At 36.9% G+C, this 26,020-nt stretch overlaps 1 protein-coding gene across 7 annotated transcripts in view; it reads right to left on the bottom strand.

The window, feature by feature from the left end:
* The window catches only part of EPB41L2 (erythrocyte membrane protein band 4.1 like 2), a 107,862-nt gene that overhangs the window by 44,123 nt on the left and 37,719 nt on the right, over positions 1 to 26,020 (bottom strand). For all 7 annotated transcript variants that reach the window (XM_030446941.1, XM_030446945.1, XM_030446944.1 and 4 more), the window contains 4 exons: positions 17,564 to 18,048; positions 15,494 to 15,691; positions 5,189 to 5,293; positions 1,339 to 1,381 (listed from right to left, as the gene is read on the bottom strand). In XM_030446941.1, coding sequence (XP_030302801.1) covers positions 1,339 to 1,381; positions 5,189 to 5,293; positions 15,494 to 15,691; positions 17,564 to 18,034 — 817 coding nt within the window. In that variant the 5' untranslated portion in view covers positions 18,035 to 18,048. The remainder of the gene's footprint in view (positions 1 to 1,338; positions 1,382 to 5,188; positions 5,294 to 15,493; positions 15,692 to 17,563; positions 18,049 to 26,020) is intronic.

Below are 26,020 nucleotides of genomic sequence, written 5' to 3'. Positions count from 1 at the left end.
GCTTCTACTTTCATACATACATTAGTACATTCACCATTTTAATAGGTCTGGTTTGCTTACACAAGAGCATGTCAGATAAAAAAAAAAAAAAGTCTCCAATGAAGCCTCACTAACTATAATTTCTTTACTGAAAATAAAAACCACACCTTTGTAGTAAGGGATTTCATCAGTTGGGAAAGGTCTAAAGCAAGCAAAATCAACACCATACTATTTCTGGAAAAAATTAGTATTGCCTTAAAAAAAGAAGTTACAATCGTAAGGAAACAGCTGGTTCACACTGTAAATAAGTGTTTTTAAATAAAAGTGCTGCCACTGGACATTCCTCAAAAACCAGACTCTTCAGTAGCTTACATTCTTGTTATGTGGCAAGTGTAGACATGGCAATCTTATTATCATCATTTCTCCTCACTTAAATTTCCTACCAGACAACAGCAGAAGAAGGTTTCCATCCAACAAAGAAACTACCTGCCTTGACCACAAATGAGTAAATCAATGAGAATGTCAGTAAGGGCTCTCAAGCACTTATCAGTGGCTACTTATTTTACAAAATTTGAGCTCAGGAGGAGTGTTTCCTAAATTTACTGTCTATTCTGCTATTACTACAAAAATCACTTGGCTAATGAAGTCCCCGACAGAGTTTATACAAGCAGACTAGAATATATTACTCATTTTGATTGAGTATGGGAGGTAGAAAGATTTCCCTAATGTACTGAAAAACATTGTAGGGAGCAGTCTGACATCCCAAGATTATGCTCTGTATTCCACTTCCATTCTGGAAATTATGGACATACCTGAAAAGCCAGTGCTGGGCTGATAAAGATTGAAAAATACAAATTTTCTGTATGATACTGATCCTCTTTGTATACAATCTTTTTTAATAACCTAGAGCAACAAACATGACCGTCTTTGCAAGACGACATTTTCCATCTCATAAACCAAATATCAGCACAAGGTTGAAAAACATCTACTGTTTCAGAATGCAAAAAGATCAACAGCAAAAAGATACAGGGAAGCTTTGGGGCAGCAGAAAGTATAATGATTAATTTCTCCAGCACAAGTCTGAGTGCTTCTCTCTCTCCTTTTTGGATAGCAGACTGAAATTAAAGTTATGCTTGCTGTCCTAAGGCTCAATATTTCATCATTTCATATAGATTCTTTTAATTATATAAGTGTACAATTTAGTCAACATCCAGGCTGGTAAGTTTATGAAGAATACTATAGGAAAAAAAAAGGAAAAAGGACTATAGGAAAAAGGAAAAGGAAAAAAAATCTATAGGAAAAACTATAGGAAAAAAAAAAAGGAAAAGGACTATAACATCTGTATACAGAAGTACTTACTTCGAATTTGTCTCTTAATTTCCTTTGAAGAATCTAGCCAGTTCTGAAAAAAAAATAAACATCATTTAAAATCTTTTCAAGCCGACAACAGTAATTTTATATAGTGCAAAGACTGTGTTGGTCAAACATCTGTTCTACTCTAAAAATAAAGATTTCTAAAACTGAAGTTGTGATTTGCTAGCAAGTCTACCCAGACATATACATAAATCAAACTCTGGGACTGCCTTCATGGTCTTCTTACTGCTTTAGACTATTTATGCCCTGTAATTTTGAGAAGTGTGTATCCTTACAGTGGGTGTGATCTAGCAAATTACATTTGAGAATGCCATTCTTATACTCTTTTTACTGATATAAGCAGATTTTAAAGGAAAGGCTGTGTAGTCTCTACATGCCTGTGCTTATATTTAAGATGATACTTCTGAAGCCCAGCATTTCTTCTTCTTAAAGCATATACATTTTAGTTAACATTCAAAGGTGCTTGGAAAGACAATATAATTTCATGCTTTTTTTGTGACCTTCCCAAGCTGAAGTTCTCTGTAAACATGTATTATGTTAACACTGAAAAATGGGCAAAGTTCAAATTTAGGAATTCAGCTCTATTTTAGGCACTGCAAATAAAGTCAGTTGTTAATATTTAGATGCCTCACTACTAAATGTGTTCTATTCTCAACACCAGATTTTTTTATATCATTTGTGGAACCTATTAAATAGCTCATAGCATTTCAGCTATCATTGATACGTGCAAAGAGACTTTTTTGTTGCTGACCATCCAGTAATAGAACTTTGGGAAGTGAAACTAAGAAATCAGTAACATAAACTCATCAGTAGCTCAGATAATCCCCCTTACTAATTTTATCCATTGATGCTAGAAATCTGATTGAGTGAAAGACTAGAAACATATGGCTTTTAAATGCAGTAATTAAGAATTTACTTTATATAGTGTTTGAACCTTTATTTCCCATGGCAAAACACACATGCGTGGAAGAAACACACGTGCACCCAAGGCTGCCAGCAGGACACAGAGCACATTTCAAAGACAGAGGTGTGCAAGTGGGAGAGAATTAGCAACTAACCTGTAAGGTCAAGGACATTTTCATTCCACAAACCACTGCACATCAACCTAAAAGTCAGAGGGGACCTCAGTGCCAGCACAAAAGTTCTTGAAGGCTTATGGATTAAAAGAATATGGAACTGTATTGTTTTGCACTAGTGCTAATCTTTAATATATATCACCCCTGCTGACAACAGATGTGGCTTCTATGAATATAATCCAAAGCACTAAATTCCCTGTCATAATTTACCTAATCCAAGTTGATTTCAGCACAAATGCAGCACGTGCACATTAGCCAAATGTTTACAACTTCAATGCAAAAGCCTCTGTCATTTTTACAGGTGTGACGTAAATAAATTAAAAAATAAAAAAATCCACATTTCCTGATTTAAGTCTGTAAAGATATTTATGTAAGATACATAGCCATATTCTTGCAACTAGAAATATACCTAGAAGTAGCTTGAATTCTTGGCCACTAACTTTCATTACTGTTCCGCCAAATAAAATCAGTTAATTACATTCCATTTACATGCATATATACAGGGGTGTGGGTTTTTTTGCACCTGTGGATAAAATAAACACTATTGAAGAAGCTACCCTGAAACAGATTTCTTAATGCAGAATAGACAGGTCTGTCTTTCCAAACAAAAGACTAAGTGTAGACTTTGCTCCAGCAGGCAGAAAGCTATTTGTTTAATTTGTCAGTGGTAAGGTTAGGGGAGACAAAGTAATGAATTGTCATTACTTTGACATCTTCTCTACCAGCACAAAAGTATTTTGTACAAACCCAGAAAAGTAGTATTTCCAGCTGGTGCCCAGAACATAAGAGCAGAAGCTGACACTTTTGCAGACCAGTTACAGTGTGAATGGAGCATTCATGAACTTCTGAGGGTGTAATGCAATGAAATCACTAACTGAACTTTAGACCAATAACTTTAACATTAGCAAAACCGCAAAATAAGTCAATGAGTAATTTGACCTAAAGAGTTTCAAAATGTGTATTAAAGCTAACAAAAAAAATCAGTCTGATTTGGAGACGTAACATTTCTCCCAGCTGCACAGAACACACATAGATAAAAGTTAATGGGACAGCTCCTCCAATGGTACCCTGATGGTGCATTAGGGAGCAGCTCTAATTCAGAAGAGTGCCTGGCATTCAGTTTCCACACCCCACAGCTGCCATCGAGTTCAACAGCTGGCTCATAAATGGGTAGCTGTGATGAGTGCACAAGAATGAGAAAAACACAGCATTCAGCATTTAGTACTGATTGGCCTGGAGGTCAGAGATTTGTGGCATTTTAATCTGAAGGCAACGTTACTTCATAACAGAAGTAAAAATGCATTACAAAGAACTGGTACTGAGATGAACTGAGAATTCAAACTTACTACAGAGGTGAACAGAAGAGAAGATCCTAAAATCAGTAAAAATTACAAGTCTCCAAGCTTTCTTTGGCAGCTATTGCTGAACACAACTGATTTCCTTCCCCCCCCCCCTCGTCCATTTAGTGATTAAGTCAAAACATAAAATGTTGACTTTTCTTTTTTAAAAAAAGTTGAGACACTTAAAAGCCCTAAAAGCACAAGAATCACTAGAAACATACCACAAATACTTAAAATACTGAAAGCAATTTAAATGAACTTCAACCACATATTAAAAAAAAATCCCTTTGATAACAAAAATGAGTGTTCCAATCTTACTGAACACGTTAGGTGTAGCTATACAATTTTAAAATTTACCAGCACGAAAGAAAAGCACAGAAAGGGAGGGGGAACTTTGTCAGCACACCACCAGTAATTCTGTCTTACAAAGACATAGCAGCAGCTACACATTTATCAGGATATGTTTATAGCACAACTGGTGTAAGAACTTCCAGTCATGGTGCTGCACAAGAGCAGTAGCTTTGAATTATGTAACTTGAGTGATAGGAGTAGTAAAAACAAGCAAGTCTTTCTAAATGTGTACATGTTACAGAACAGGCCATCCAAGGCATAAAAAAATAAGCATTTATCCAAATGACTAGCTCATGACAAAGCCCACATTTTCAAGTCCTCTTTTGAAAACCTGAATCTTCCTACTCATCATCTGGAAATCACAAATTAGACCTGCACCAGGGGCACAGTATCATCCACATACTGGCTCTTTGGGCACAGACTTGAGCATATGGACTACCCAGCTAGGAAATGTCTAAAATCAACTCCTCCTTCCTGGGCATTCAAAATCATGTTGTTCCTGCAGTTCACCAGAAATTAAAGTTAATCCTGCAATAAAAAGTAGGAAGCAGGAAATGCAAATCTGCCAAGGAAGACTGTTTTTTTAGTTGAAGTAACATGAAGAGCTTACTTGTATGAAGATGACAAAATACAATTGTTTTTAATCTTCACAGCAAATTGGATCAGATTTGTTCAGAAGTTTTTAAATAAAAGTCTGTTGCTGTCCATAATTCATAATTTCCTGTCTTCATTTACAGGGATGGCACTGTTTTATTATACTACACTGTTTTATCATACTATATTGCTGTTTTACTGTAAAGCCTAGAAATTACACTCTAAGGGTTTTCAAAAATTAAGATACTTAAAATATTCTCCCACTCTAAAGACTAAATGGGCATTTTATTAGAGATCAACATACACATCATTATCTCCCACATGTTGCAAGGTCACACCAAATTAGATTGACATTTTGCAACAGTTTACCTAAATATATACCTAGTGGTATATATTTAATACAATATACCTCACTAAACTATTGAAGTCAGTAGCAATGTAGAACAACCAAACAAAACCCTCATACAGGCTTACCTTTTGCTCTGAATTCTCAGAAAACAACAGTCCAAAATAGTCTTTCTCCAGTAAATTGAGATGTTCACACACTTTGTCAAAGAGCACTTGGCCTTTTGCTCTTTTCTGAAGCGGAAAGAAACAGAAGAAAAAAAGTCAGAAAAAAATATGAAAAAAAAGTGCTATTAGTAAAATCAGTAAAATCCTGAATTACAAATACTTTTATTTGATACTATTTAGTCCGGAAAAGTTTAAATATCAATAATATATAAAGCTGTAATTTTTTTATGATACGCTATTCACCATGCTTTGAAACATATAGATATCACTGACAAAGACATTTCTTGTTTTTCAATTAATTGAAAAATTTTACTCTAGTGCACAAGGAAAATTCGGTACCTAAATTGATTTAAATATTTTACACCACGTAATACAACTATACTGAGGTTTTGAGGGGCAGACAATAAGAGGGCTGCCTTCTGTCTCTAGATTTATGAATTCTCTCAGTACCCAATAAATCCATTGAGTACTCACAACAGAATCTTATCTCTAAGAATTTTATTCTTCCTGAAATAGTGTTTCTGTAAGGCAGTTAAAAAAAAAAACCAAAACAACCACAAACCCCAAAACAGGAAACCAAAATCCAGAAGAAAAACAGCCATGCAATTTTTCTAAGGTTAATTTCAGTATCAGTCTTCCACTTTATAGTAGCAATCCAAGATCAATCATCATAACACATTCCTAAAAAGGCTGCTTTTATGGAGTATTACTGCAGCAAATGCCTATCAGTTCTGAAATTTTCTCTGTTCTTCCTGTACTTGGAACTGGGAATGCAAAAAGGGGCATCCTGTATCTTCCTATTGCTGGCAATGAAATGCAGACTCAGACCCTAATTTAGCGTGCCAGGTTTTAGGGAAAAGATCTGTTGTATTAAAGATGACAACTGACAGGAGACAGTTTTAGAGCAGAGGGCTCACAACACATAAATGGGGGGAAGATGAGGATTTCTTTTCACAGTCAAAATTTCAACATCAGTGGCATGCAGTCTCCCACTTTGAACCAACTCCTTCATGACTGTTCTGCATGGCATTTCGAGGCTTGGCAGCTTAAAAGAACTTTTGCCCTTGCTTATTCCTACAGATCTCAGTAGATGCCACACACCACTGCAATTCCACAGAAACTCCATCAACAGCCCCTGTGTAGGCCCTGGGGACACTGCAGTCATTGTCCCCCAGGCAGTGTCAAAGAACTCACAATATGTCCCAGCCCGCTCTGGCCTGCAGCTCAGCTCCACAGCACCAAACACTGAGGCTGGGAGGGGGGAGAAAAGAAGGTAGGCACTGAGAAAATAACGACGGCATTGTTATTTTATTCTCCAAGAATCCAATAGCTTTATTTATTCAAGATTGCATTGTCCTGAAGACATTACAGTCCCAAAGAGCAGAAAATTTTCAAAGAAACACTTGTAAAATGAGTATATTTGGCCTAAGCATCACAGAAAGGCCGTGGAACCTGGAAGTCAAAAACCACTTTTGAAACAGAGCTGTTCGGTAGTTTCAAAAATGTTACTCTTCAAAAAAAAGAGTACTATGTACCCTCAGCAGTCTGGAGTAACCACATGGTTTTCTAGACAGTCTCACCTTCAACTTGGTAAAAGAAATAAAGCAATATAGAGAACAGCTCAATACAGAACAAAGTATAAGCAAGAGAGGCTTTGAAGAATCTTAGCCTGCTTAGATACATGATAGATATAATTTTTCTCCCTAAATCACTGTGCACATCAGCTGTCAAACCTTGCAAAGGCAAGCTTCAGGTGTACATATTTCAGTGAAGGAAATGTACAGATTAGTGTAGAAATAATATATGCTATCATTGTACCTGGAGGCAATTGCTAATTATGTAGCTTTGCATAAAGTTAATAAACTAAAACCCACTAATATCAACTCTTTGACATAAAGAAACACAGAGCAGCCAAATTTACAGGAAACATACTACTGGTATAATAGTAAGATATTGCAGTTCCTTCATAAAGAGACAAAGTCAACACAGAATTTGAATACAGTGGCAAAGTTGACTGTATCTTTAAAGATCTTTTTGTAAGTTTATAGCTCTTCCACATAAGGCATCATCATTTTGCCACAGAGGCCACCTTATGTTAGCACACATTCTAGAATACAGCATGATGCAAATAAGTTACAGCATCAGACAGAGACTTTTCTAGAGCTCTGTTGAGAATACAATAGTTTTATCAGTGATCTGGATGCAAGAGGTAAAGGCACCATTAACAAGTTTCCTGATGACACCAAACTGGGAGATCCTGTTAACTCACTCAAGGGACAAGAGGCCTTCCAGAAGAATATAAATAGACTGGAACATCAGGCAACCATCACTGGCGAGAGATTTAAGAAGGAAGATTTAGCAAGTGCCAGATTCTGCATCTGGGACAGTAATGTTGGGCACAAATAGAAATTGTGAGAGGAGTGGCTGGAGAAAGCCCTGCAGAAAGGGAGCTGGGGGTGCTGGTTAGCACCATCCTCAACATGATCCAGCCACACACCCTGGCAGCCAAGAGGGAAAACGGTGTCCTGGGGTCCAACACACAGCATGATCAGCTGGTCAAAAGAGGTGATCACCCCACTATACTCAGGGTTGGTGTGGTCTCACCTTGAGCACTATGTACAGCTCTGGGTCGCATAATTTAAGAAGGATGTCAAAGTCCTTGAATGTGTCCAGAGGAGAGCAATAAAAATGGTGGAGAGGGAGGTGATGATCTCTTCCACATGGGTTCCATGAATAGGATACATGGGAATGGTTCAAAGCTCTATCAGGGGAGGATTAGACTGAACAAAGGATGCATTTCTTTAATTGGAGAGTAGTCAAACACTGGAACAGGCTTCCAAGAAAGGTGGTCAAAGCCTCAAGCCTGTCAGTGTTTCAGGCTGCTGGATTAAATTGCTGTAGGTCCATTCCAACTGAAAAAATATTTTCTATTCTTTTTACTTCCTCCTTTCCCTAGCAGTACATTCTGGGGAAATCTGATTAGATTTCTTCCCAGCTGTGCACTAGTAGAGGAGACAAGGTAAGTGTGTCACAGCCTAGGCATTGGGTCTTGTCCTTTTGTGGGAAGGAAGAATGTACCTTCTGAGGGGGTGAGAGCTTTGGATGAGTGCTTGGCTGCTTTCCTGAATGGAGGTCATACCCTGTCACACAACATAGAATAACTGTTTCTGTTCCCTGTGTTCACTGTGAGTTGAATAACGATGTGATAGTTTCTTGCCTGAAGTACCATGGGGCTTTTATCTCCAAAAACACTTGCAAGGATGCATATCACAAAGGTTACAGGAGGAAACAGGATATTTTTTTTTTTTTTTTTTTTTTTTTTTTAATTTCATTTTTCCAAATTTATTTGATAGCCATGCTCACAAGCGTTAACAGAAGCGTAGCCAAGAGCAGGCTGATGCATTTTTCAGTTTAGATTGAAAAAAACAACCCTCGCAGTCTGGAAAAGACAAGTCACAGAAAGAAGCAGTAGGCATAACAGTCAAGCAATGCCTGTTTCCTGAGGAACAAGTACTTTAAGAATGGGGATCAGTATTGATCACACACACACAACAGCGATAACGATGAATAAGAGGATTTTCCAAAGTATGATACATGGTGATGTTTTTTGGCTGCAAAAACTGCTCTGCTGTGCTTTCTTGGCCAGTGAAATGAAAAGCACACTCATGCCTGCCTTGCACTTGTATTGCACACAGGGAGAGCTGAAAAGAAGCAGCAACACCACCTAGGGGAAACAGAACCCTGGGAATACCAGAGCTTCCTCCCACTACAAACTTGCAACAGCAGAGTCAGAGAAAGGCAGGGCACAAGTGACACCTCAGGAAGAGCAGAACGCAAGAATCAAACCAAACTGGCCCAGAGAAGCCCAATCAAGGCAATGTGCTCACTGCTGCAGGGGAAGGCAAAAAACCACCAGGAACCATTGCAAGCCCATCCCGGGGGGAAAAGTGCCATCTTTGTGGCTAACTTCATGATGCAGGAGCAGCAGGCAGTAACTTAGCCAAAACGTAGCTCTAACCAGTACTCATGCTCAGTGCTGCAGAGGGACCAGTGTCAATTTGCCACGGGGGAAAATTTATTCCTGATCCCAGAGGTGGCAATCAGCTATTCCCTGAGCATGTGAGCAAGACCTGCCTCCTCATCCCACAGGCTGGTCACGCTTCCCAGGAGATGTACAACCCCTATTCTCTCTCAACCTGAAGCCATCGCAGGGGCTTCCAAGAACAGCAAAATGCCCCCAGCCTGGTTGACTTTGAGAACATGAATCCTTCCTGTGTCTGTCAGGACACCAGTGGGTGCTCCAAAGCACTGGGACCCCTTGAAACATCTTTGCATCCCATTTCTTCCATCTGCTGCCCCTAGCTCAGCAGGGGATAAGGACTGAGCTGTACCCTGCTCTTCAAGAAGGCATTCCCTTGATCTTGCCACAGCTACCCATCTGAAAAGGCCTTATAGCCCCAGGCATCTCCAGCAGTTTCTCATATCCTGAGGAGCTGGCATCTGTTCTCCAAAGGCTGAAGCAGGATTTTAGTCCATCTGATGAGCTTTAAAGGCTGCCCTGCCGGGATGTGACCACTGCAGCCAAAAACCTCCAGTTTTGTCCAGCTTCCAGTCCTCCTTCCTCAGTCACCTCCTCCAAGTAATTCTACTGGTCCCATTTGGAACCTCTGAGGCCAGCTCTGTCCCAGTGGCAGAGCTGGAAAGGCTGGAAACAGTTCAAAGGAGAATGCTCTCTCTTATCTTGCCTCAGGGCAGTGACTGCTACTTGCTGAGTGGTGGCACTGTGACACAGGACTCCCGGCAGCCCTGCCCAGCATCCTTCAGAGGAAGGCCTTTGGGGTGCTGCCCTTGAGGCAACATGGGGGCTTGTCCTTAACCTTGGTGGCTCACTTGGTGACAGCTGTCACTCAGCTCCTGAGGACAAACTTACTCTTCTCCCAGGCCATGGCAGAAACCAACCCTGCAGCCCTCAGAGCACCCTTGCTAGCTCTCCTCTCTGCACCAGAGCTTACATCCATCACTGCCACACAGCTAGGAAGACCAGGGACTTGATCTGCCTCGACACCCTTTTCTAGGGGCCTAACATGGGATTCTAACAGCCACAGCCTGGAGCAATGGTAACTCTACCAAACATCCCTTTTTCCCCAGGAAACCAAGCACTGCAATTGCTTGTGTTTATACAGGACAAAACACACACTTCAGCCATGAGGTAAATCATTCAGAGTTCATTTGTAACTAACATTTCTGAGTTGCCTTTTATTTATTTTTTTTTAAGTTGTAAAACCCTATCAAATCTTTCTTCTTCAGGATCTAGTATTTTGAATACTGAAAGAGCAAGGAAGTTACTGTTCTTGTCATTTCATATGCTGGTACATTCAGACTGTAAATAATGGCATTTATACCATATACATTAATTTGGTTGTGGAGATGCCAGAGGTGAAAGAAAGGGTTTTGGTTCCCCCTGAAAGAACTTCAGATATGCAGTACAAATCTTTTGGCTTTAAGATGACTTCACACAAAAACGTTACTTTCAGTGCTGTCTGTTGAACCTGGACCAAATTTTAAATACTTATAAAAGTAAAACACAGGTGATGATAAATTTGATATATAAAATGTGTCATGCTTTAAACAGACCAGTTTGTTCAAACACTAATTTACACATCCAGTAAGAAAATTGATTTGCAAATGAAAACTCCACTACAATTAAACATGTTCCATATCAAGTTCATTCAGATTTTTCTTAATCAAGGGTTTAAAACAGATCTTAATTGTACATTACACAAACATTTTACTTTGTATTAGTAAACTGTAAGCAAACATAGAAGCTGTGTCAACTCCAATATATTTCACTTGTTCATACGTGCATAAAATATGTTCAATGCTGGCATCCTTTAAATGCCTTTTGTTATACATATTCAATTAGACCACTGACTGAACGCAACAAACAAATTCAATAGTATCTTCATTTTCTTCTAACTAGTAATCATGCAGTTACTACTTTTTTTTTTTCATTTGTTTAAACTTCTTAACATCTCTCAAGACTCAGGTTATATTTAAAGCTGAAAATCAGAACAAGTCTTTATCGTAGATCCCAAATTTAATGACGAGATTTCCTCACAACTACCTAGGAAAAAAGAGGGGCAAAAAAAGCAAGTTGATTGCCCCCCCCTTGTCATGACAGCAAGCACCACATACAGACCCCCCTGAAAGATTAATAACTTATATTTGCTTCCACAGAAGTCAAATATAAGGAAAGGAATACATTAAAAATTAAGTAATTTGCAGTGTGCTAAAAATATTAAAAATTGCTTCTAGAAATTAGATTTCAACCATTCCAGCAATATGCTCACTCATGCTATTAAAGCTCAACTGCCATTACATTTCAGAAACATTGTACTATTGATTCATCAACCTATTTTACCATTTAATATGGTACTGTAATTTCAAGTAAGCACAAAGAGTCAGTTATTTCCAATTTTTGTCAAATACAACTCAGTATTTCTCACCCTCACATACTTTGAGAAGCTTCTCTGATACAGGAATAACAACATGCAGGTGAGATGAAGTCTCTTAAAAAAAAAAAAAAAAAAGGGTACCTGGAAGTTCCTAATAGTTTGCAGCCTGTGAAAATTGGTTTAAGTCACGCTCCTCCAGAACTAATCAAATGATAGTTTTTTTCTCTTTTCTATCCTCCAGACATTCACAAATTACTATGTAGAGTCTGAGGCCATGTGGACATTATGTTTAAGAGTTATTTAAACCTTAAAACTATTGTAAATTAATTGAACTAATTGATCATTCTCTAGGTATGCACATATTGAGTACACACAACTCATCTTCTTTAGTACAATACACACAATATTATTTTATGATGTATTTTAGAAGTTTCCCAGAGATAAAGAGCTTTGGGTATTTTGGATACTTTAAATCTACACAACACAGAAAATCAATTATTTTGTTAGCATGCAGATTTAAGGACTTAAAGCTCTTAAATAAAACACTTCAAGGGAGGCTGTTCTGCTTACTTATGGAGCTTTCCAGGGCTCAAAAAATAAAGTTTGAAGACTGCCTGGTATCAAAATTCATAACACTACTCCCACTTGTAATTTTCAATTCCTCAGAAACCGAATATCATTTACAGACCAGAGAGACATATTCTACCAATCATTCAATATACAGGTGCAGAGAATCTGATGGCAAAATTGAACACCATTCACTTCTGGGAAAAAATCAAAGACCACAATATACCAAAGTAAGATTTTCAAATTACAATGAACTGAGGAATAGGGATCACCCTGTACAGGCCTTATCTTCATTATGCTACTAGGTCATGGGCTTTTCTGAGCCATAGTGAAGTAGCTTAAATGTTGTATCTACACTGGCACTCAGACTAGCACATTTGGAGAAGCTACATAGTCAAGAAAAAGACTATGAAGCAGGTCCTTACTGTTTGCATCCACAGAGATAAAGTAATAGAAGTACAAAGATAAACAAGAAAAAATCATGAAGGAAATCAACGCAAAGAAAGCTGAAATCTCTTTTAAAAGTTCTGTAGAAAAAGAATTGTTGACTTAAAAGTTCAGCCTGTCAAGCTGACACCAGTCAAAAGACTTCAGGCAAAATAAAGAGCTCTGGGCACAAGAACAAATAGATTATTTCAGCAGTGATAAATTAATTTACAAAGTAGCCCTCAAGAAAGAGAAACATCTGAGATGTACTTTATGTTGGAAGCCAAACATTAACGATGGGAGGCATGCCCTATGCAACAGGAAAGATATGCAACACCGAGCTAGAAGGAGTAATCCCACTGTCACCACAAGATAGCTGCAAGCTAAAAACAAAGAACATTTGGAAGTAATTATCAATACTCAAAAAATACAAGTGGTAAAGAAACAGAAAGATTCAGATGTACCTGTATTCCTACAGCAACATATGATAAATTCTTAACTATGAAAGCACAGCATCAACTTAGTAATTTTCAACAACGTTTCTGTATCACAGTAAAAAAAGCAAAACAAAAATCAAACCATGCTGATTTGCCATGAGTGAACTGCTTGGGTTCCCTCTCCTGGCTCCCAACAATATCATACATAAGCTTGCTATCTCAGCATGTTAAAGCTATTCTTTTTCAAACTGAGCATATCCTAACAGTTTCTATTCTATGACACTCACCAAGAAATGAAGCATGTTAAAGACACAGAAATTAGCTTTCAGGAATACTGTCACAGAAAAAAATGTTTACTTTGAAATCTCTCAACGCATTCTACATATTGCTACACCTTTTTTTCCATCAAGTGTTTTGTCCCAGTGAGAAAAATGCCTTCTGAGAAGATGTCTTCTTATGCAGAAGTTATGTGAATTCAATTTTAAATAGACTTTAAATTGTAATAAATCCCAATTTCATTCAACTAATACATGCTAAGTTTGCACATGTACTTAATCTATCAAAATTAAGTTAACTATAAAAATTAACTGTAAACTGATATAAATATATAATATAATACAATACGTAAAATAACTCCGGAACATATTTTATATTGATATAGCTAATTTGTTTATAATTACTTTGTGATTTTTTTTCCAGCTATTAGGTTTTCTCCCCAAATTCCAACTCCTTTCTGAAGATTACAGAAAAAAGAACTTGACATATGATATATGATTCCCTTATGCAAAACTTTTTCCTTTTTGGTTGACATACTGTAGCATTAACCCTTGCTTGCAGGAGATATAAAGCCCTAGGATACTCCCATTTTTCCCTGTGTAAGTTTTCCATGAGTATTTCACAATGCATTTATGAAACTCCATGATCAAACCAAATGCCAAAACATCCTCACAACTGATTGCTTAGCTAAAAAACCAAACAAAATTTAACAAGAAATTTATTTTTAAATTTTGAAATGTAAAAAGAGAAGAGCAGGCAAGACACGACAATCTAATTACTGTACCTGTCTACTGGTTACTGCCACAGACCTACTGCTTTTTCACCTCTGCTAATTAGATGCTTCTTACCCCAGCTATTGAAAGTTAAACCAGCTCATTGTGGAGGAAAAAGGAAAAAAGGAAAAAAAAAAAAAAGCTAATCATCCATAAACAAAGCTATGTCATCTTCTCAGGTTTAACTCTGTGTCAAAAGATTTTTGTCTTCATAATAAAGTTCAAAACTCTTACCATAAGGCAGCCAAATCATGCCACTAAAAAAACAATCAACTTCTTAATCTGGACAGACTACCAGCCAGCTAGTGAAGAACTGTCATCTTAATAAGGATTACCTATGATGCCCTAAGAATGCAGTGGAGAGAGACCACATGAAAATAACATCTCTGCTGCATATAATTCAGTCTTTCACTCACAAGACAAGTGAAGAAGCATTTAAAGAAAAGTAACTTCAGATGTTTGTCAGTCACAGCCACTCAAAAGAAACACTTCAGTATTGAACTTTCCCAATTCATGATTATTTATAGGTAATAATCCAGAAAGCTGAAATATGTAACACCTGCCACTTGAGGAAGGCTGTTACCAGAGGCATAAGGAAAGCTCACAGAGCATGTGACACAACCAATCCTGACAGAGCCCTCTAAGTTGTAACTGGCTGAAAACAGAACTTTCAAAGAGTTCCTTGGTTGCTTTATCACTCTCTCCAAGTGATGAGTATCAAGAAACTCTGTAACAGCAATCTTAAAATAGGACATGGAATGTATGCAGACAACTGAGTCTCTAGTACCATATATAACAAATATACAAAATACCTAACCCAGTGACTGAGAGTTGTAAACAAGCATTGCAATTGAATGCAGCCATGAAAATTTGGGACTACAACATAACTTTAAAGAGAAATATGTATTTTATACTTCTAAAAATTTTTCCTAAAGAAAATTTCTTTAAACTTTAGTTCTTCAGCTAACTAAAATTAAAAAATAAATTAACTCAAAACATTTAGTACATGAGCACTACCTTCAGGAAAACCTTAATTCTTTGTAAGACAACAAAGCTTGAACTGTCAAATGATCACCACTGAAATGATTTCTCTGTTGCATTTTTGCTTATTTGCAGGTATTCCTCAGAGTGAATTTTTAAAGATAAATAGGTAAGGCCTTAAATGCTAACTGGCCTTTAATGATAACACTAAGAATGTAACATTGTAATGAACTCTCTAGATATACAGAATCACATTTGCTAAACACTTAGTGCAATGAAACCGAATTTTCTTTTTCTCTATTGAAAAACTCACCTCCTTCTATAGAGACCTTACCTCTATAGGGGCCTTACCTCTAGATCACAGCTGTATTCTGCACCATCCAGAAGCATCACTTTGCACTGCACTGTTTTAGTTTTCTTGGGAGACTTCTGATGAGTGTTTTCTGTTTTAATTTCAGCTGTCTGCACTTCTTTTGTCTCCCTTTCTTTTTCTTCTTTCTCCTCTGCAACTTTCTCTACTTCCGCTTCTTTACCATCTTCTTTGGTAGGCTATATAAAATACAGGTAAACAATGAGTGAAATTCATGAAGGTAGGTATTTTTAATTTGTTCACTTCTTTTATAAGCTACTAATAAACAAGACATTAAATGAGAATTAAAGTTGCATGCATGCTGGAAGCACAATAACCAGTCTAAGTAGTCAGATGTTCCTTTGCAGATGAGATATTCTTGCCCTCAAACCACAGAAGGTGCTTTTTTCTTTTCCTTCATTGAAAAAGAGATTTTTATGTTTTACTGGCTTTTTTTTCCTAACAGAAATTAATTTAACAAGCAGTTCTGAGACTTATACAAACTAAAAAAGTGTTTATGAAAGTCAGGTTATACAAAATCACAAAATGGCTGAGGTTGGAAGGCATCTCTCGATATCATCTACTCCAATACCCTTAAGGCCATGCTAGGGCCACCTAAAGCAGTTTGCCTGGGACAGTAACCAGCTGGGTTTTGAGTACCTTCACAGATAGAGACTTCACAACCTCTCTGGGTAAACTGCTGCAGCATTTGACCCATCATCACAGTAAAAAAAAAAATTGGGGAGATTTAAGATGGAGTTCCATGTTTTCACTTTCTGCCCCTTGCCTTTTGTTATTTAATGACATATCACTGAGAAGAGTTGGGTCCCTTCCATTCCCTTCCTTTGGGTATTTATACACACTGGCAAGATTCCCTTTGACCTTCTCCAGGCTGAACAGTACCAGCTCTCTTACCTCCTCCTCATATATTCTCTATGTCCATAATTATCTTAACCACCCCAGAACATGTGGTTTGCATGCTAAGAACTGACATGCAGGTTTTCAAAAGGCAAGACTCTGGAGCACTGCAGAAGGTGGTTTGTCTGGAACTCAGCACCAACCTCCCAGAATGAATCAATAAAGACAGTGACAACAAGAATGGTTTCTAAGAAATGGATAGTAAAAATCGAGATATAAAGGGCTTCTAGATCAAGCATCTGTTATGGTTAAGTGACTAAGGAGGTATTGATGTGATCCACAGGCTTCAGAGGCAAAGATGACTTAAAAAAAACTACTGCTGTAATACCTGCTGATTTCTACCACGATGTAACAGTTTGATGTCTGAGTGTGATGTTACACTAAAATTAGACATCTAAAACGACTGGAGTAAAAAAAATGGTCTGCCACAGAGTAGAAACTTTTAAAACCAGTAGTTCTACTTGTTAACTGTATCAGCCCAGGTGCAAAAAAGGCCAGACTGTGCCTATCATTTTTCCCCAACATGATCCTAACACAGCCTTACATGAATGACAAAAATTACAGAATTTTCATAGTTGGAAAAGACCTCCAAGATCACCACATTTAACCGTCAACATCCCCCAACCCCTCCCCCAAATATTTAAAATACATTTATCTATATCACCACACCCCCTAGAGCCTGTCCTTAAGTGCCTCATCTAAACATTTCTTAAACACTTTCAATGATGGTGATTCCACCACCTCCCTGAGCAGCCCATTCCAATGCTAACTACTCTCTCAGAGTACTACTATTCTTCCTCAGGTATAGTCTAAACCTCCCCTGGTGCAACTTCAGGCCCTTTCCTCTGGTCCTATCATTATCCACTCGAGAAGAGGCCAGCACCCACCTCCCTACAACTACCTGAAAGGAAGTTGTAGGGAGCAGTAAGGTCACCTCTCAGCCTCTTCTTCTCCAAACTAAACATTCCCAATTCCCCCAGCCTCTCCTCACAGGACTTGTTCTCCAGACCCTTCACCACCTTGGTTGCCCTTCCCTGAACTCGCTCCAGCAGCTCTGTGACTTCCTTGTGAAGTGAACTTTCCTGCCTCATGAAATAATGAATCAGGTCTCATTAAAATCACTCCAAAGCACCCATGAGCCTTCCCATATGTACCTGTGTTTCAGCACTACTAACGGAGTATTTTTCTTCTTTGTCATCTGCTTTAGCTTTATGCTGATTTTCAGCTGCTGCTTCTTCTAAGCTCTTTTTTGGCTGAGCCACCCCCTCTGGTGTCTGGCTTTCACTTTTTTCAACTACTTGCTCTTCCCCTGTGGTCCTTTTCTTGCTCTCATCTTTGGGCTCTGCCAAGGTGTATGATCTTTGTTTCTTAAGCCAGGGGGGGAGGAAACGAGAAATACCCTTGCTTTCAGGTGAAGATTTTTCCTTCTTTTGGCTACGTGGACTACTTTGGCTAGTTGCTGCTGAGACAGAAGAAGAATCTTGAGCTTCTTTAGAGGATGTTTCCCTGGATTTTTGATTTTCTGGAGTCTCTGATGCTTTTTCAGTCTTGTCTTTAGGTTTGTCTGTTCCCACATGCTCAGAATCTTTCTTTACTTCTGTCTCTGAGCCAACTTCAGTTGTCATTTTTGCAACTTATGCTGAAAGAAACAATAAAAAAAATAGTTTTGTTAAACAGCATCAATACTTTTACAAAATCCTAGATTATTTGCAGTAATTTGTAGTACTAATAAAAATAGTTTCTGAATTAAACTTAGTGGGGTTAAAGAAATACTCTCCAAATGCTCAGCTCAGAAGAAAAGCCAGTAAGTTAAACAATGCTCTGCAAGCAAACATTTTAAAAAATACTATAGAGAGACAGATCTGCCAATAGTTTCCCTCTCCTTGACAACAATTTGGTGTTCTCACTGAAATGCTTTTATTTTATTGTAAGCTACCCCTAAAGTTATTAGTCAAGATTATTCCATGAAGAACTTCAGTTCTGGAAGCTCAAGCTTCAGAAGAGAACACCTTCTCCAGTTAGTCTGGTAGATTCAATCCTCTTAATGTTCAGTGACACTTCTCCATATAACACAAGTTTTACACAGCAGGTCTCTTTAAAATAACAGAGAACATGCTTCTAGTTGTTCCTTTTCACATTAAGAAAAGCTATTCTTCCCTTAAAGTTTCTATACTCTTAGATCTTATGCAACTCTTCCATCTTCCTTATCATCCATACCTTTTCAGCAAAGAGTTTAACAGTAGGCTCATAGCTGTCTTTACCAGAAGTAGAGACAAAAAAAAAGTAACTATATCGTGCATAGTTTTGTTTGCTGCTTTAAACTTTGCAATCTAAACAAAACATTAATGAACGGGCAAACTGAAAGTATCTTTAATGATATGTCAGATTTCTGAGTTAATTTCAAGCTTAAATATTACTCTGAGGGTAACAGGCCTTCAAAGGCCAGGTTTTCATTTAACTGTTGATATTAAAGAATTCGCCATATATATATATATATATATACAGATAGATATATAGATACATATATAATCTAGATACATATGGCAAATTATATATATGCCAAAAGGCACAAAAAAAGATGCTCCTGGTCATACTACATTTGCATTTGTCTCCATATATTACACAGAACGGCTGCTATTCTTGCAATGGTAGTTATTAATCTTACTGATCATGTAGAAGTTCATTATCAAAATGAACAATATATACAAAACCAAAATCAACTTGCCCTGACACGAAAATCCACAAACTTTTGCTAAACAGACAACAGAAATCCACTTTGCTTAATAAATTCAAAATGGACATTGTATTCTTAATAGACATGGTGGGGATTTTTTCTCGTGCATCTCTAACCAATTTCTTCTCAGAAAGTAGCTAAAATAATAATTCTGGAGAGCATGATAAACAAATCTTCAAAGAACCTACCAGAAAAGGGAAAAAAAAAAAATCACTATTGCCTGCATTTTTTTCTTTTTCAAAACCTGCAGAAGTACATGAAATACATGTATACACTAATAAAAATTATAAACTATCCTTGAAATTAAGATCATATTTTGTTCATACTGTCAAATAGGAGGCGTCTGCAGAAAATTCCTTAAAACTCAACAAAATAAATGACCCTGTAAACATGCTCCTATGGTACTGTTCTAACAATAAAAGAAACCAAGGTTACCAAAAGTTACACATCTTAACTGATTAAATTTAGCCAGGACAGAAGCAGGTGGTGCAGACTCAGTCCCTATGAAAACAAGAAAGGTTCTGCATCTGCAAGTGTCCATGTTTTCCAGAACTCATGTTACATTTAAAAGGAGAACTTGTCTTTATACACCAGAACCAAGGGAAACGTGTTACAGCCTCTGTTTAAACAACTCTGTCCATGTTCATTTAATGCCTTCAATTGATGCCCACAGCAGGAAGCAGTTTCTTTCATGAGCTCAGTTTCCCATAAGCTTGTGATTTCACCCCTTTTCCAGATAAATAAAAAATAAGACACACTGAGTCACTAAGCCTGTAGATTTCTTTACACTCCTAGAAGTCTCTGAATGAGCTTTTAGATAGATGAATTTACAGAACAAGGGCACTGACCAAGAGTGTAAGGGACAGTCTTCCCAAAGTGTTTACATTCCCTAGCACAGGAGTTTGTCATGATTCTTTTTTGTAGTTTCATTTCAGCAGACAAATTAGGAAAACTCTTGAAAACTAGAAAAATCAGGTCTAACTGCTCTTCCCTGCACTCTCTTCCATTATAATCATTATTTCAATGCTCTACAAGATCCTCTGGTTTTGCAGTTCACAGGACAAAATGATGTAGTGGTGGACAAAGCACTGGAGTTCTGCAGTCAGAGTATAGTGTTGAAGGTTGCAAAATCTACAATACTATATACTATAAATAATATTATAATAGTATAATATAGTATATTAGTATAATATAATACTAATATTATATACTATAATACTAATACTATAAATTTTTGAAACACATTTGTCTGACCAGAAAGTTTTCCTGGCACCATAGAGAAGCCAGAAACAGAAGGCAGGTAACATGATATAACATGAAGTTTACAGACAGAAAAGAAAAAAAAAAAAAAAAAAAAGAAAAAAGATGACAACTGTGTAACCTGAAAAGTTAGACAACATTGAATTAAACCATAGAAAACCTCCTTTCACTGCAATTGATAATCTGCATCTTAATTCACCATTTTCATTAAAGTATTACTTATTCATAAGCACAACAGATCAAAATCCTTTTCCCAACTGTTTCTAGATCTCATTTTACTAATTTTCTTTTTCTGAGTGCATAAAATAAGAAGAAGCAGTGCCAAGCTTATTTTTTCTTTTTCATTTGTCAATGAAATTTACAAATTCAAGCCATACAGCTTATAATACAAGCCGTAAACCAGTCTACCAGGATCTACAAGGAAACCACTATGTTATAGTAAAAACAAATAATCCTATTTCAAATAAATTACAACTGAGTCCACTAATTCCACTCAGGCCAGTGTGTGCAGAAGTCATGCAATCTTCTGGATCACGCTGGTATTAGTAATTCCTTTTAAAAATACTACCTTCATAAAAATTAACTAACTGCACACTTGCCCTGACACATATTAAAGCTCACATGGAATACACACGCAAGAAAAAAAAAGTAAAAAAGTTTCTTGTGTCTACAGAACATACATGGAAACATGAAAGAAGGCTGTGTGTACTTAAACTGCTTATTTGGGATTTTTTAAAGTTCTGTTTAAGAGAAAACATTCTATTTCTTTTTTCATATTATTGATTTGAAGCACAGCAGAACACTGCTCTGCATTTCACACTTGGTTAGGACAGGTCATTTAAGAAGAGCAGGCTTTCTGGTTTCAACACAATTTTTTTTTACAAAGAAGCCATAAGGAAGAAAAATCTAGCTGGAACAATCATTCAAAATTTACAGACTGTAAAAGGGTCTGGTTTAACAACTAAGTAATATCTGAAGAACTTCATACTACTCCAAGAAGATTTTTCAATAGCATAAATCAGTTTGGAGTTTTTTCTGTAGTTTGTAATAATTATACTCCAAACCAGGATGAATATACTAACCAACAACTTTATTTTTCATTTCTGTTAAGATTAACACTTGAATTTTATAGTATGAAAACAAGAAAACATGGCACTGCATCATTTGCTGCACCATTTGCTAAAAGCACAACACATCCTGCAAACATTTTATTAGCATACAAAGCAAAAAGTGAATCAAATTTCACCCTTTAGTCATTATTAAGTAGATTACTAGAGTTGCAAAGACATGGAGCTTTCTGAATACAAAAGAATTAATTAGTTACAAAATAGTTTTCAATTCTGATGTCCTTAAGGAACCAAAACCATCCCTAAAAATGGCTTAGTGATATCAAACTGCAACATTCACATTGTGTAGCTCTCAATAAAATACAGGTCTGCACTCAATCCTCAGCTCAGGAAGTTCTCTCCATGGAAACTTGAATGCTTCTCTGCATTTATACAAACAGAACAGTATGTCTGATATATACAAGGACTGTATGTATATACATACAAACAAACAGACTATTGACTCAGTTCATTTTTAAGCACATTCCTGGGGGGGGTGGGAGAAGAAAAAAGATGAGACTCATGTCAAAAATCAACAGTTAAGCAAACTACTGAATGCATTTTTTAAAACTTCAACAAAGAACCACAGGAAAACATGTTGCATATGTATGAAATCTAATCACGTATTTTCAAGTTAAGATGATCTCTAAGCAAATGAACCCAAACATAAGCACTTACACTTCAAATGTGACAAGGGATGTTTTCTTTTGCCCCTTTCCTGATGATTGTTGTGCACAAAAATCAAGACTGACCACAGAGACTGAACAGACAGACTGCAGACTCTGCTTTTTGGAGAGTCTCAAGAGCAGCCACAGGGCAGAAGCCTGTCAGAGTCCATTGGTTTCTCACACTCTGACAAGACCACCAGAGCTGGGGCCTGAACTGACCTCATGGCTTTTCTTTGTAGGCTCGGAAGGTAACACATTACTAAACAGAATGCCAAGAACCATCCTATGCCACAAAGAACCAAAACTCCCCGTATTATTTATTTTAACATGCCACGGTTCGTACCTATGCAATAATCCAGGTGACCTGACAACTAAAGCTCTTATGATCCAGATGTTTGCCACTGTAATATCATATCCTGCTAAAAATACTTTTGCCAAACACAAGCCAACTAAAAACCAGCTTTTGTCTTTATGATTCTATCCCAGCTGCCTCAAACTGGAAGCTCGTTTGCAAAGAGGTAGTGAGGTGAGCAAACTGTCATTGCCAGTCTGTGCATCGGTCAGCAGATGGTGCCATAATAGTTCTAAAAATCAGTAGCTCATTTCAAAGATCAAACTTTAAACAGCAACAGTATCCCAATTTCAAGTGTAATTCACACTGTGGCAAGTAATTGAATGCTTTTATAGAAGTATTAATGGAACATAATTTAATAAATATAACTTCAGCACCAGACAGTAAATAAGTACTGCATGGCAATAAAACATAAGGTTTCACATGTACATTAATATGTGTCAAATTTTATATTATATATATATTCACATAGCCTCTAAGCTTATCTCCATGAGCAAAAATGGAACAAAATAGTGTCCTCACAAAAGTTCCTATGTCTATGAAATCCATTTTCCAGAAAACAGTGGGCAAGTCACGGTATTTCACAGTCCCAGAGACAACGGTAACTATACCCATAAGCATCCTTTGACCTAGATAGCAGTCACTATCCAAAATAAAAAGTATTTTCCTAGCCCTCATGTTTATATCTATGCCATCACACAGCTGCATACTTCATTTGCAAGCATCCAATGTTTCCTTCCCAAATACAGTAGCATACTTGCATTACTATGAAGACATTTTTGTCCTTATATAAATATTGAAATACGAACTAGTTTCTCTAGTGCTAGAAAATTACTGCAAATGTGTCATCATTCCTTGCAATATGCAGAATACACAGGACTCACCAGAAAAACATTGACAAGTCCCTGCATAAGATAGTGGGAATGTAGAAGATACTTCTGAAACAAGGACTTGAGACAATAATTCTGTAGATCACAGTGAAGACAAAAAAAAAAAAAAAAAAGAAGTTTTTTGTTTTTTCTAGGACAGAGACTTGGCTATTTCCATCTAAAATTGCAAAGTGAGGAAATGCAGTCTAGATAGAATATTTCCACATTTGTAAGAGCTTTTATGCTGACAATTTTCTGTAAAGTAACTCCATGGAAGTTACCTCAGCTCTTTGTAAAGTCAAAACACAAACCAGGAACATGACTATTTTTCAAAATCTTTTTTCCCTTAAAGCAGCACGTATGTATTGCCTATCACTAAGGTGCTCCAAAGTATTCATAAAACACCTTTTGCAGATCATCTGTATTTTGTATGGCAAATAACCTGGTTATTGCAATCCATATACAACTTAAAAGGATTGGTTTTAAAGGCCAATTCAGTTGAAGGGATACAACTATCCAGAAAGGAAAGTTAATACTACTGGACATGAAAACAAGTTAAAATTCTTTTAACATTTTTTTAAAATTTGTCTCCTGACAATAGGTAGCAGCCTAAAAATGTATAGTAAGACACAGAAAATAATATTAGAAAGTACTGTTCCCCAAAGTAAATGAAGTGTATTGAGAGCAGCATCATCTGTGTAACAGCACCCATACATCATGTAAAGCTCAATCAAAAAAACCCCAGAACTTTCTGACTAAAGCAGATCATATATACTTTACAAGTGCTACAACAGATTCTGAATTGATGTCCTCATCAAAATTTCTTTAAGACTACATATAAACACATATACACCCTGCAGCTCACCCAGTGCTATCTATACTATATCCAGAGATAACAGGAATATGCTATTTCTATATTTGCAATCTAGAAATACTCTAATATAGTAAGGCAAAAAAAAAAAAAAATACTCAAAGAGCAACTTAATTCATATTGGGAATTCATATCTCTTTGCCAGAGTACATATGCAAATATATAATCAAGCTAGTTTATCAAGTAAATTTATCAAGTTCGTGTTGTGCTGTTATCAAGCCCTGAAAAAGAACTGTAAACTGATGAGAATCCAACAGTCTTTTTGAAAAGCTGCATTGAACAAGTGTGACCCCACCCAAGCCCTGACACTGCTAGAGAAGGGCACGCTCAGTGGAAAACCTTGGATTCAGTTCCAAATTCATTCCAGCGGCCAGAAAATGAACACGGGTCAAGAGACAGCTCTGTTTTCCTGTTATCTGTCCAACAAGCTAAGAAGATAATTTGAGAAAAATCTCTGCCCTATCTTTAAAATCAATGTTTCAAGTTCACAGAGGGTTCTGACTTTTCACATAAAACCCTCACGATGACCACAATTTTAGACACTACAAAGAACAGTGAGAAATAATTTTCTGAGCAATGTTGTCCCCTCAGATCTCCATTCCCATTCTTCCACTCCATCTCGCCTCACTCAAATGGCTGTTTCTATAACTGCCATAATCTCACTGAATCACAGGCAAACATTTAATTTTTTTCACTTCTTCATTAAAAAATTGGGGGATTGGAAATCTACTTGGGTTCTTTAAATTTAGCTTCTTCTGATTTGGCAGTGACTGATTTCTAGATGACACAATAAATTTTTCATTTCCAACTTTCATTCTTTCTAATGTACTGGCAAGATTAAAACCAGCTTCTTTTTATACTTAAAACATTAAGTTTAGTCTTGCATAAAGTATTCTTCCAAAGCACTTACAATAACATGGTTAATCACAGCACTTTCTAACTTTGGTACATTTTTCCTTTTTTCAACTGAAGATTTTTTATTTTTTTTTTTAATTCCAAAGTGAGAGGCCCCCAGTGCAATAAGCCTCTTGGAAGCTGGAATCCCAGATGCACATTATTGTTTTGACAAGTATCCATTTCCTCTTCACTGAATGTCATATGGAGACTCATTACCATCTTGCATGTTTAGGAAACGTACAACAGCATGCTAAAAGAGGGAAATAACCACAATATCGGGATTCAGAAATGAGAAACAACTAACTTGTGTTTTTGGTAGAATGCCAGTGACAGGTACCTACAAAAAGAACACATTTACAAGTAATTTTTGTAAGCAGATATAACCATTAGCTTTATTTCACCAGTATGTTGAGGCTCAATGTCATACAGACGCAGACACTAATGAGATCCCATTCAAAATGCCTGATAGCTTTTTATTTCTGCGAATCCAACTCTGGAACAATGTCCAGAAACCAACTGCCAAATGCATTAAGACAATCTGCTCTGTCACATAGAAGAAGAGAGTTTAATAGACAATTGTTTACAAAGCTTTACACAGTAAACATAGCCACAGAAGTGCCTCTTTCAGCAGCAACATTTGCTCTGTATTTCAAATTTAAAGTGCTCTTTATCCTTTTTGCTATTGTCAAATACAAGCGCTAAGGAGTCAAAAGCTCTTTGGCAAGCCAGTTAAACAATACTGGTTGATGTCTGCACATTAAGGAGGAAAACAAAAACTGGCAAAAAGTGACATTATGTGTTTTTATCCAGGTGACAGATCCATAATCTTCTGCTATTTTTTTTCATGTAACATA

The sequence above is a fragment of the Calypte anna genome, chromosome 3 (genome assembly GCF_003957555.1).
Source record: "Calypte anna isolate BGI_N300 chromosome 3, bCalAnn1_v1.p, whole genome shotgun sequence".
Taxonomy (NCBI): domain Eukaryota; kingdom Metazoa; phylum Chordata; class Aves; order Apodiformes; family Trochilidae; genus Calypte; species Calypte anna.
Note: the sequence above shows the minus strand (reverse complement) of the source record. Positions and strands in the feature narration are given on the sequence as shown.